Genomic DNA, 12,643 nt, shown 5'->3' on the forward strand with positions numbered 1-12,643 from the left:
ATTTGAAAAGACGTTTAACACATTTAACAAATCTTCACTGCAGCTGAAAGGGCATGCGCCTCGTCTGAAGTGGGTACACGAGCTCGCTGGATATTAATGATGCATTAAATCCATTCAAAATGATAAAACATTACTTGTTTGTAATATTAAAAAAGGGATCGGTATCCTTATTATGGCCCCAGTATTACTTTGTATCAGTCAAGTTCCCATGGTCCCACTCTATCCTACAACATCATCAAACTTTTGCTTTCATTGTTTTGACTGAGAGACCCCATTACACTGTTCATTTGATAGGGGTGTTGTTATCCATCGTTCAGGATCAATAGATCGATTCAAAGTCAAACAATTCAACTTCATCGATGCAACTGGAAACATTTTTTTTGTATAGTCTCCTTGACAGTTATTATCTTGTTACTAAGCCATCTTTTATGTGTGTTAGTGGAGTAAACTTTACTGCACTTAACTCATTACAATTATATGCTCATTTTTTGCTTTTATGGCCGTCTGAACATCTATTTGGATTTATAACGTCTAGAAAGCAGCAGTCTTTGCAGCTTGATGATGTTATAAAATGTGAGACAAGGGGCAGAGCATCAAGAGGTGAGCGGGTTGACGATGATAGAGAGCATAACGAGTGTAAAAAAGGGGCTTTAGATGTACATGCTAGTCAAGTTAGAAATAAGAGCGACATTTCAACGCCGACAAGTGTTGCCTTCAGGGTGCAGGTGGCCTTCTTCACAAGTGAATACATACAGTGCAGTATTAAGCACCTGTGCGCGCATGCATGTACGCTTGATCAAATAGATCTGAAGCGCGCACACACTTGCAATAAAACTGAAATACATCAGCAGGAAATAACAAGCCAAGGTGAGTGTATAAATTAAAATGTAGGCGACAAACACAGAGCCAGAACTAATTCCTCGTGTTCTAAAAAGGGGCAAAATTGATTTGTCTTTATTAATTGTTCAGTTTTGTAGAAGCCAGACACTGATATGAAAGAAGAGAGGTGTGCCCTCGAGGCATACAGTGAGTGGCACTGCCCTGCCATTAAATTCTTTGGAAGACAATGACAGTCATCAAACATCAACATCCATTTGATTTGAACTGGCAGGCTGCCGGCTCTTCACAGGCAGTCCTTCTCACCAAGGTCTCCACTGGAGGACCACATCCCCCTCATTCCTCAATTTTTCTTTCTCCACATTTTTTTTTTTTATTTATTATATATTTCTTTTCCTCTCATCACCAACTGCACAGCACACAGCAGATTATTAACAATGGCACACAAAAAAATGAGAAGGAGCGCGATTCAAAAGAAGGGTTAAAAATGGCAGGAAACCCAGAGATACTCAAAGTTGCCTCAGGGTTGTTGTCATGCTCCCCCCTCCCTCCTTCGGCAGCATTGTGCGCGACTGCAATCGAACAAGCGGAGGGAAAATAAAGTCACTATTCTGCTACCAAAATACAGGGACCTGACCTTGGGTGAGGAAAGCCAGCGAGCAGAACAGGATAGCAATAGAATAAAGAGCGGGGATAGAGGGGTAGAGAGAGGATGGGTGATGAAAAGTGGAGTGGAGAGGGAGGACAGTTTGTGAGAGAGAAAGAGTGTCTTAGTTACAATACTGGCAGTGTCCATTAAAAAAGCCCTTAAACCCTGTATTTTACAGAACTCTGAGCTTTGCCATGGCTACAAAGAAAGAGGAGCCTAAACAACTGAATGGATCCCCTGATGAGTCTACAGTGATGCTAAAAAGGACAAGAAATTACAAATGACTGAGTGAATGAACAAACTAGTAAACAAACGAGAAAGTGACAAGCAGTCAGGGACTTTTAGGTGCAGTGAAGTCGTGTGTTTTCCATTTCCTGCAGGTGTATCAAACTTAAAAGTTTGTCTTTTATTTAAGAGAAGGAAACTGGATGATTTTTTTTAGGGGGGTGGTTTGCTGAGGAAAAAGGGGGTCGCAACTAATCAGAAGTCAATAGTTAAATAAAGACGTCAACCCAGGCGGACAGAGGCGCTGGATTAACCTCTACCACTCCAGCTCAGGTGATAGGGAGGAGAGGTCAGGGGCTATTTTTTTTTTCCCCCCCACTTTTTAACACCCTCATTCACTCCCTTGCTCGCTCGTATAGAAACACAGTCAGTCACGCACATGCTAGAGCGAGCTGCATCAGGGAGAGCAGGATCCCTGCAAGCATTAATTCAATCTATTAAGGGTCAGCTAGTTAGCAGCGTGACCCCGCTAAAACACACTTTAACTTTACAGAACAGGTCGCTATAGAGAATGCCTTGCACCCCCTTGGAAAAAAAAACCCCGACCCCGAAAACCAGATGGCCTCACAAAGGGGAACATGGGACCCTGAAAGAGAGGAGGTAGTGTGGGGCAGAGAGGGACAACAGGCATTCAGGACCTTGATGAGGGTGGATTAGAGAGGGCAAGGGTGCTGCTGGGAGAATGGGTGGGGAGCAGGGTGACTCCAAGGCCTCCCCAGTTGTAGTGCGTTTACATGTGTGTGCATATGTGTCTGACGATACAGTGGAGCACAGGAGGTCCCTGATCCATCTCTATATCAGCTCAGGGGTCGTTAAATCTTAAAAACAATGAAGATCAAAACCGCAACAAATACTGGTTAAGGCAACATTATGTAGAAATTGATATTATGTGTGATTTGGCGCCCCCCCAAAGTTTCTGAGTGCAGCGCCACTGTCGTAAATACATATCCCTGTGCTGTAACAATTTTACAGATGTAATGTAGGTGCTAACTACACACAAAACTCATTGTGTCATCACAATGTTATGTGTGAGAACTTGGATCTTGAAGTAAAGAAGACATTGTACCATCGAAATGATTTTGAAGCAGTTATTTCAAGGTGAAAAGGTTACATATTGTTGCTTCAGGCGGATGGATGGATATCTAATTATTGTACTAATACAATGCTGCTACATGTGTTTTCATCTCCGATTCCAAAACAGTCGGGACGCTGAGTAACATGTCATTTAAAACTGAACTGTGTTGAATGACATGTAGTAATATCCTTTACACATGTGCTTCACAACGTGGTGAACCTCGTCCATCCTTGCTTGTGAACGACTGAGCCTTTCGAGGACGGCCCTTTCAAACCCAATCATGACACCATCTCCTGTTACCAATGTACCCGTTTAAGCTGTGGAATGATCCAAACAGGTGTTTTTGGAGCATTACACAACAACCGTTGTCTTTTGTTTCCCCTGTTGATTCTTGTGAATTCACTCATTAAGGTAACTTTTGATTATTATCACGCTAATGGAGCTAATTTAGAATAGAAATTAAATAGTAATTAGAGCAGCTCATACAGGTAAGTTTATAGTCACAGTACGTAAAGATTACCACCTAATGGTTAAAGCTAATCAAGACAGAATAAGTGGTCCTATGTGTAAAATTAAACCCGTTTATGTTGCCTCTACCTTATTTCTTATAAATAGGGAAGAACAAGCAGTGAATTTGTGGCCTGAAACACGGCCGCTGGATTTCGCTTGCCTTCACCATTTAGACTAAATACCAACAAAAGATGCAAGAATGCTGCCCTCCTCTGTTGCAAAATGCATGACAACAAATTATTATGCAATTATTTATGATCACGGTCACTCCAAAACACATCAATGATCATCTGAGATGCAGGCGGGATAATGGTGCTACCTGCTTAAATTGCAAAGTAGATTTTTCACTGGAAATGCTAACCACCGCATTGCTCTTCTCCTCTCCTCTCCCCCGCCACTCGGCCCCCTTTACTTTTGAAATGCAAGCAGCCCGGGTCAGTCACTCAGCTCGTCCGCCCCATCTCTCATTCACATTACCTGTACTCACGCGCGCTCTTTTCCATCTCTCCCTACCTTTCTCTCGCTCGCTCTGTGAGTCTTTTCACCGTGCCCTGGTATGATCAAAGACAGCTTTGTGACACTGTGCGAGGCATCCAGGAAGCAGGAAACATCAAACCACTAAAGAGCAACTTGCAAAAAAAGGACAGGCACAGAGGGACAGAGGCGCACATGCAAGTGTGTGTATGTGTGTGTTTTAGTGTGAATGTGATAAACAAATGAATAAATTAACAAGACAAGAGAGAGGGATGACTTTGTCTCTACCTTCAGCACGTCGATGAAAGGCAGGAAGGTGTCCCTCTGAAGTCCGTTTTTGTACAGATCTGAAAGAGGAGGGGAGGGCCTGTATTAGAGCTGCTGTTTAGCCTCCTAATAATGTCATTCCCCCGCCGCAGATTGGCACATAAAGTGGCTATTGATGAACTGAAGGATGGGTGGGGAGGCACGACAAAGGGACTGGGACCAGGAGAGAAAAATGGATTTCTCTACCGGCAGCGGCAGCAACATAAAATTCATTACATTCCCAAACAATGGTGGCGGGAGAAAGGACTGTCGCCTTTTCAGCGCGGACAATGTCCACAGCAGCTCGCTGAATAGAGGTTTCAATTAGCTCGGCTGGAACAAATTACATCTGAAGTAGCATCCCTGATAGACAGATAAAACAGATAGGGATGCACACACAAACACGGACAAAGACGCACACACACGCGCAGACACACATCGAGGTTTAAGCTCTCTCCAGCTGCAAACAAGTGGTCGTTGTTGATGTTTGGGCTTAAGCTTACTGCAGCAGGACCTCACACACATCAAACTTGCTCGATAACTCCTATACAGTAATGGAGTGTGCCGTGTATGGTACAGATTAAAGGAATATTTCGGGACATGCCCTTCCTGGAGATCGACGTCACTCTGACGTCTGTAAAGGAAATATGAAGCTGGAAACAGGAGGCAGTTAGCTTAGCTTAGCACAAAGACTGAAAAACCTTGGAAATAGCTAGCCTGGCTATGCCCAAAGGTTATAAAGCCTACCAGCACTTAAGTTAACAAATTAACATCTCAATCTTCTTATCTGTAAACAAGAGAAAGTGTAAAATCAATATATTGCAGAGTATTTAGGTGGCCAGGAGCAGCATATATCCTCATGTTTCTGCACAGACTTAATAAACAAGATAAAACATGCTCATGGGTGAGCTTTAGAGGTATTTGTAGGGTGGATTTGTCACCTTTAGAAGAGCCAGGTTAGCCAGCTTCTCAGTTTCCAGTCTTTGTGCTAAGCTAAGCTAACTGCCTCCTGTTTCCAGCTTTGTATTTGCCGTACAGATATGAGAGCGGTATGGATCTGCTCATCTGTTTCTCAACAAGAAAGCATATTTCCAAAAATGTCAAACTATTCATTTAAGGCAACAAAGGGAGTCATGTAGGATCCATACACCCTAAAAAGATTTTGCTAATCCTTTTTACCTCATCAACTCTATTCAACTGTCGGGAGGGAAATCGCAATTTCTAAATAATGCGGCATTAAGTCCATTAATGTAAACTGTATGTGAGATCCAGTGCACGGAGGGGGTTCCACTCTAAGAAAGACACCATTTATCCCCCTTATCCTCCTCAACCCCATTAAACTCCATCAGTGTATTAAGACAACAAAATGCTACTTTAGCCATTCAAGCAAAAACCCATCTCTAAACTCCTACTCCAAACACATCTCAGGCTTTCTGATAAAAGCATCTCCACATCAATAAAGATGGAAAATATATGCCTTTCATGTCCAGTTGTCTCTTATGGCTTTCAGTGTTCCATTAACCATGTAATTAATACCAAGTAGGCCCTCTATCAAGTTTGCACGGTTATGGCGCTTTGTTCTTAATAGCTAGTAAATATCAGAGACGTGCTTCTTTGTCTGTGAGAGCCGTCTTGCTGCCATCCACTCCACTCGAGACTTTGTGGTATCAACATCTTCCCGCAGAAAGACAGACGTCAGATAGCACATCATGCATTTATCTCCACCTTGATCACCGCCTTGCTCGTTCTTTCTCCAACCGTGCTCCACTGTCACTAAATGCAACATCAAAGCCTGTTTAAAGGATGTATGATGTCAGTGAAAGCTGTATCAAATGTTCCTCGCTTTTTCCTCCGGTTAATTGCTTTAAAAAGGTGCGTTCTTGTGAAGCTCAATCGATTCTTACTGCAGCCAAGCACTTTTGGATAAAAGTATTAAGTGAATAATGTAGATGAGGGATTTGCTGGTTCAAGGGGAGGAGAAGCAAACATGTTGATGTTCCAGGAATATTACTTGCAGGCAAATTGTTTGCTGAATAGTTAAATGGACCTTCAGAACATCTTAGTGTTGGCCTTTTGCCTTCTCAGTCCTTCAGAGCCGAGCTCTCTATCAAAGCTGGACATCCTTGCATTCTCGCAATAAGTGGTAGCTTTTACCACTTATTGGGAGAATGCAACGTTGAGGTGCAGACAATTGTGAGCCTCAGTATTCATTCATCAAAATTTAACATGCTGCAAAACTCCTCTCAAACATCCCCCGAATGACTGTGATTCATAAGTCACATGTTCTGTAAATCATGAAACTGGAAATAACTTCAGACCCTGATGAAGGTTTGACTATTCAAAAATATTGGGAGAGATTCAAATGCTACTTCAGACAAGAGTTAAGCGATGTGTTTGATGTGCTTTCAACAACTCAATCATTTTTCCTTCGGTGCTGGATTAGCTGTAATTATGTTGGTTTAATTTTCTGACACAGATAATCCTGATAAAAAAAAGTGAACCGATACATTTCTTGTGCAAGGCACATCAAGTAAAACTGAATGTTGGAGGTGTATTAGATATCTCCCAGGTGTGGCCTGACTTCAGAGCATGTACATAAAGCAAAAAGAGAAAGTGTCCTGTTCTTCCGACGACCCTTCGGTTTCCCTCCATTTTCTTTTTCTCATCAGAGATTTGTCAACATTGCAAATGTGTAAAAGCAATGAAATGGTTACTTGTGTTGCTAAACTGTCCAGTAATCAGAGTCAGACTAAAAAAAAAAAGAAAAGAGATGATGTTAGGGTAAGTTTTATCTGAAAGGCAAACTTTCTATTTGTTTCTACAGTAAGAAGAATCATGTTCAGATAACGTTCACAATAACCGTGATATTAAAAAAAGGAATCTTGATATTGTGTAATAATACACATTGTGTGAATAATCCAGCGAACGTGTTTTGATTGAGTGCGTCTGGCTGCCTCTTCACTAGTAATTGATTGCTCTTTTTGTACGCTTTGTACGTTAAGGTTACAGACTCTTTCCACCTCTCTATACTCGTATTCTGAGGGAAATGTATTTATTATTATGTATTAAGAAAAGAGACAAAACACACAGTGAACAATTTCTTTTCTTTTTGAAATTTCTATAGATATTGTGTTCATTTGTTATCCTGAATTCATTTGGCCATGATAATCGTGTAGTGAAAACCTGATATTGTGACAGCCCTAGTTGTGAAGCAATTATTGTATGTTTTTGCAATATTAGTAGAATATCAATGTTGTGATGCATGATGGGATTGCCAGTTGAGTTGATCAGTGTGTGGGGCAGAAGTCTGCAACTTAGATAGCAAACTTCTATAATTGAGTTGATGCGTTTTTGAGGGCTTATTCTGATCAGACGGAACAGAAAATAGAGATGCTACAGTGTTAGCCATGATTGTGAACTTGCACAAAACCATCCTACCTACTCATTGTGAGTTAAGTAACAATATTCATGACAAAAAGCTAGAAGTACAACATGCTCAGACACTGGTGGTCGTACCATCAGGGGGTCTGTTGGAGGTGGCCACCACCACCACTCCGGTCTTGAACAGCGTCTCGAACAGCTGCTTCAGGATCATGGCATCAGCAACGTCGGTCACCTGACAGAGCAGAACCAGAGAAGAAGAGAGAAACACTCATGTGCTGTATAATTTACCTTTTCTCGCCACGCCACATGTGCGTGCGCCTGAGGTTAAACCATGCCATCAACACTCCATGTTGATTAGTGTCATTCAGGTGTGCTCATTCAATCCTTTGTGTCTGGTCATGGCCATTCAAGCTCGCACATACACACACACACACACACACACACACGCACACACGCACACACACGCACACACGCACACACGCACACACAAACACACACACACACACACACAACACACTCACACCTAAACCACTTGAACTGACTGCAAATGGTCACGAAGCGGCTTTCTGCTGAGGACAAGTAGCTGAGGCAAGGCAGCAGTCTCCAAGCTAATCAACGGAGCAAACGTGAGAATGACTGACCGCAGGCGAGAAAACAAGAGGAAGAAAAGATTAATGAAAACAAAGCAATGCGAATCCACACTGGGGTCACGATGGCAGACAAAGACGCTATCCGAGACGGCCATATAAAAGGCACATAAAAGGTGCACGTGTGTCGCATGATCGCACAAAGCTACGAGGTTATACTACATAAATTCAACTGTTCAATTCACTGTTTGCTGCCTTTTTCATCTACATCATTTCCATGAGTCCACAATAAACAAAGGTCAATGATGGCGCTGAAGCAAGGACGTTTATGAGTCGCTGGCTGTCAAATGAAGAGCTCCGACCTTTCTATTAGCAATCCAGTGCTCTCACTTTTGTTCTTATTCTCCCATCTGTCTCTTTTCACCTCTGTTGTTCTTTTGCACAAACACGAGGGGAGACATCATGTTGCAGCAGCACGTATAAAACATGCCCATTAAACATATAACTGATACTAGAAACGTAATTATTTCTGACTTCTGTTGTTGCTTACAGTCTCATGCTAATTTTAATGTACATTTAATACATAAATTCATTGAAGAGGCACAATGTAGTTTTGGAGAAGAAAGTCAAACTCAGAATTTTAATATTTATAATATAGATACAAACTCAGAAATATTTATTTTTCCATAACTGAATAAACAAGCTGTTCTCAGAGGAAGATAAGGTCCCCAGAACACTGTTTGAAGCTAGAAAGGTGGCAGGGTCCGCCACACATAAATAAGGTAAAACGGTATGAAATTGTGTTGTCCTTTAAGTCTAGTAGAGTTCATTTATTTATTATGTTTAGGCATAAAAAAAAAAAAATCAGTCAATCAAGATCATAGCGCTCCTTTAAATTTTCTTCCAATACGACAACGAGAAAGACCTTCCCTTGCAAAATTAAACATCACGTCCCAGTGAATCATCCTCATTGTAAGAAATCTGGGAGATGCATTTCAAGCTTCTTTGCTAGCATCTTAAAGAAAGGCCATGAAGGAGTATGTGTTGAATAAAAAGAAAGACTTCTGTCCCGCCCTCTCCTCTTACTCCCTCTTACCTACTTTCCTGTCTATAACAGGCACTTCTGATGGCCATACCCACAGCATATGCCTCCTTTCATACTCTGGAGAGTCTTCTGCTTTTGCATATTAGCCCCACTGCCCTTGCCAATACTTGATTAACATTTGTGTTAAAGCCTTGATTTCGCTAAGGAGAGGTGGCTAGGGGCATCAAATTAGTGCGTGTGTGTGTGTGTGAGTGATTGTGTGTGCGTGTAATGAGAATCAACAGAAAGCCAAGGCTCTGTGTCTCTCTGAAGGGGCCCCCATTTCCTCCGACCGCAGGATTTTATTTTCATTTCAAAAGAATCATTTAAAAATGACCTTTTATACAACCTGGATTTGTTTATTCATGTGCCCTCAACATGGGCATAGTATGAGGGGCAATATTGATTGCTGAATGAGCGGGGGGAGAGGGAAAGAGAATGGGTACCCACAGAATGAGAAAGGTGGAGGGGGACTGATGTAGCACTTGTGGAGCACAAAAATAATGGTGCAATCTCCGTCAGCCAATGCCGATATTTAAATGAGCATCCAATTACTCAAGCGGCTGTCAGTTTACAGCGAGGCACACGGGTGCCAAATTAAACCTCTTTTGATGTTACACCTCTTTATGTACACAACCTATGAGCAATTTCACAGAGGCTGCACAGTGACTGAGGCCCTGAGACAATGACGCTCAAGCATTTTCTTCTCACTCTTCTTCTTCCTTCCCATCTTTCCATCTCGGACCTCTCAATGGCGAGTATTCATTAGGGGAGCCGGGTGGGGGCCGTAAAAGGAGGGAGGGGGGCTACAAATTACTGATAATGGCACGGCGCTAATGAAGAGAATGGAGAAATGTCATTAGCATTTAAGAGGATAAGATCCATCTGACCCGCCGCCGCCAGTCGCTTTCTAGCTCCACTCACTTAAGGAAGCAGGAGAGTGCGACTGATACCCAGAGCCTCATTTGCATGGCTGAGTGGAGGAGGATGCTGATTGGTATAGACCCTCACCCCCCCTCCCCATCCTCCTCCCCTCCCTCCATCCCCAACTCTCCCAACCTCGCAACCTCTTGTTTATGCATCACAAACAACGCGCACATGTCTTCTTGTTTCCCCTCCATTCACCGGTAGCAACAGTCGACAAGCGAAAACAGCAAAGCTGGCGACGGCAAACAAAACAAATCAATGAGAACGCACAAACAGCGCCGCAGTTTAAAATGTGAAAGACGGGCGGATGAAAGGAGCAGCTCTTGATCCTCGCAGATGCATAGAGAGTGATTAGAGGGAGCAAGCGCACCTTCTGTGACCTTTGACCTGCTGGCATTAACTGTAATGATATCAGTAAGAGGAGCAACATTGTGCTGCTAACAGATGTGTTTGGCTAATGATAAAGACAGAAGCACACGTCTTTCTCTGCTGCAGTGAATGACTAACTACCTTACAGAGAGCTTCAGAAGTGGCTCTCTCCTTTGTCACCGACGGGTGAAATAATGAGAAGTTCTGCAGCACCGATGGCTGACGGTGCTTTTCAGTCGTGTAAATGCGGCGTGTAAAAACCATGCATGACTTGGCTGTGATGGTGTGGGAGCAAACCAACTGTTTGAGTGCACAAAAGGAGCAGATCACTGACTCATCTGACCACTGCAGTTTCAAGGCAAAATTAATCGAAACGTAATTGAAATTGCAACACGGCCAAGTGCAATATTCAAATCTAAGAATCTGCAATGTTTTGATAAAAGGTGACAGAACAATATCATATCGCAAACTCTGTCCAAATAACTGCAATATGATTTTTTTCTGCTCTTTTTCGGGGAATTACAGTGATGTGAAATAATCTACCTTGATACACGTAGATTACAAATGTCTTTACCTCTACTAAAACTGTAGTACTACTTTACCGCGTACTCAGAAGACAAAAATGTTTCATTGGTACCTTGAAGTCATTCTACAATTTATGCTATGTTCAAAAAGGGCCACTAGGTGTCCCCAGTCCTGTTTTTGTGAGGATATCAAGATCTGAAGCAGCCAGTTGTCCAGTCAGGAACGGCTGTGACTGATAGTGATCACAGATTTAACACTCAACACTGAACTCAGAGTACAGAGAGCAGCATTTAACATGATTTTAAACTAGGAAAGAGGGCTAAACCATAAACCGGTTACTTCTGCGAACATAAATGCAAAAACAAATGTAAAATATAACTTTGTCCCTCTCTGGTCTGTGAGTTACTCTACATGTCAGACTTTCTCTATTTATCGGTGTTGCATTGTCCCTGCTGTGGATCAATGAAGGTTTATCTTATTTTATCTTAAAAAATACGTACATATAATTACTTCAGCATGCAGTGAAACAGAAACATGACCACCTCTTGTCAAACTTCTGCTACCAGGTGATCGACTGACTGACTGTTGTGTAAAACGTGTTTTATCTGGAACAGTTTTCAACATATTTAGCTTTAAACATAAGAATTGTCTAGCATCCTTGTTGTTGTTGTTGTTTTTTCGCTTTGCAAACTTGTTTGTATCTTTAAACTGCCTTTAAATGACTGATTATTTATTTTTAAATTGATTATTTATTTATGTATATGGTATTTATACCATATACACAATGTACCCCAAAAGATCTACTATAAATCTGTGGCACATTTAAAGGACTTCATAGGTATTTATTTAATCCTCCCAGCCAACAGGTTGGTTTAATCTTTTTTATTTTACAATAACCTGCCAAAGCATCAGCATGCCTTTATTATAAAGAGTTGTACAAGCAATATACTCACCAGTATTACCTTTGTATTCAGTGTCGAAGTACGGCTGTTTTAAGCAAATTTATGCAGCTAACAATATTCAGAATTCTTATCTTGTTTTCTACGTGTAGTTAATGTTCAAGCAGGTTTTAAGAACAGACACACACACACACACACAAATCCAGCTTGTTACACACTCGCTCACCTGAAACTCGTCAAAACACAGCAGGCAGGTTTCATTGCTGATCTCCATGGCAACCGGTGATATGGGGTCATAGGTGAACATTTTCCCTAGCCTTCGTTTTGGCAGGCTTTGTTTCCTCCGATGGATCCCTTTAAGCAGTACACAAACGTCAGGCACATCTTAAAGCACACCTGCATCGGCAAAACCTCAGACCCAACGACAAAACTGAATAAAGCGGTAATTTCACCTGTATGCATAATGGTAGACAATTAGCAGGAGGGCTTCAGGACAAACAGGGAGATAAATATAGGATCTCCAGCGCATGAGGAGTCAGAAAAACTTACATGAAAGTCATGCAAGCCAACGTTCAGCTGGTGGCACGTGGAGTGGGAGGATAATACTTACTTTGGTGGATGTCCAACATGAAGCCATTGAAGTGGACTCGCTTTTTACGAGTGTTTTCCACATGGGAGTAAAAGAGGTCCATGAGCATGGTCTTCCCTGTGCCTGAAAGGGAGAGGGATTAA

General features: G+C 42.0%; 1 protein-coding gene across 1 annotated transcript in view; it reads right to left on the bottom strand.

Moving 5' to 3' along the window:
* The window catches only part of afg1lb (AFG1 like ATPase b), a 29,457-nt gene that overhangs the window by 12,020 nt on the left and 4,794 nt on the right, over window positions 1–12,643 (bottom strand). Inside the window, exons 4-7 of the mRNA XM_084376973.1 lie at window positions 12,522–12,623; window positions 12,138–12,265; window positions 7,653–7,752; window positions 4,119–4,177 (exon numbers count right to left, since the gene is read on the bottom strand). Of these exons, the coding sequence (XP_084233099.1) occupies window positions 4,119–4,177; window positions 7,653–7,752; window positions 12,138–12,265; window positions 12,522–12,623 (389 nt within the window). The remainder of the gene's footprint in view (window positions 1–4,118; window positions 4,178–7,652; window positions 7,753–12,137; window positions 12,266–12,521; window positions 12,624–12,643) is intronic.

Source organism: Pagrus pagrus, assembly GCF_965226575.1.
Source record: "Pagrus pagrus genome assembly, chromosome: 16".
NCBI lineage: Eukaryota > Metazoa > Chordata > Actinopteri > Spariformes > Sparidae > Pagrus > Pagrus pagrus.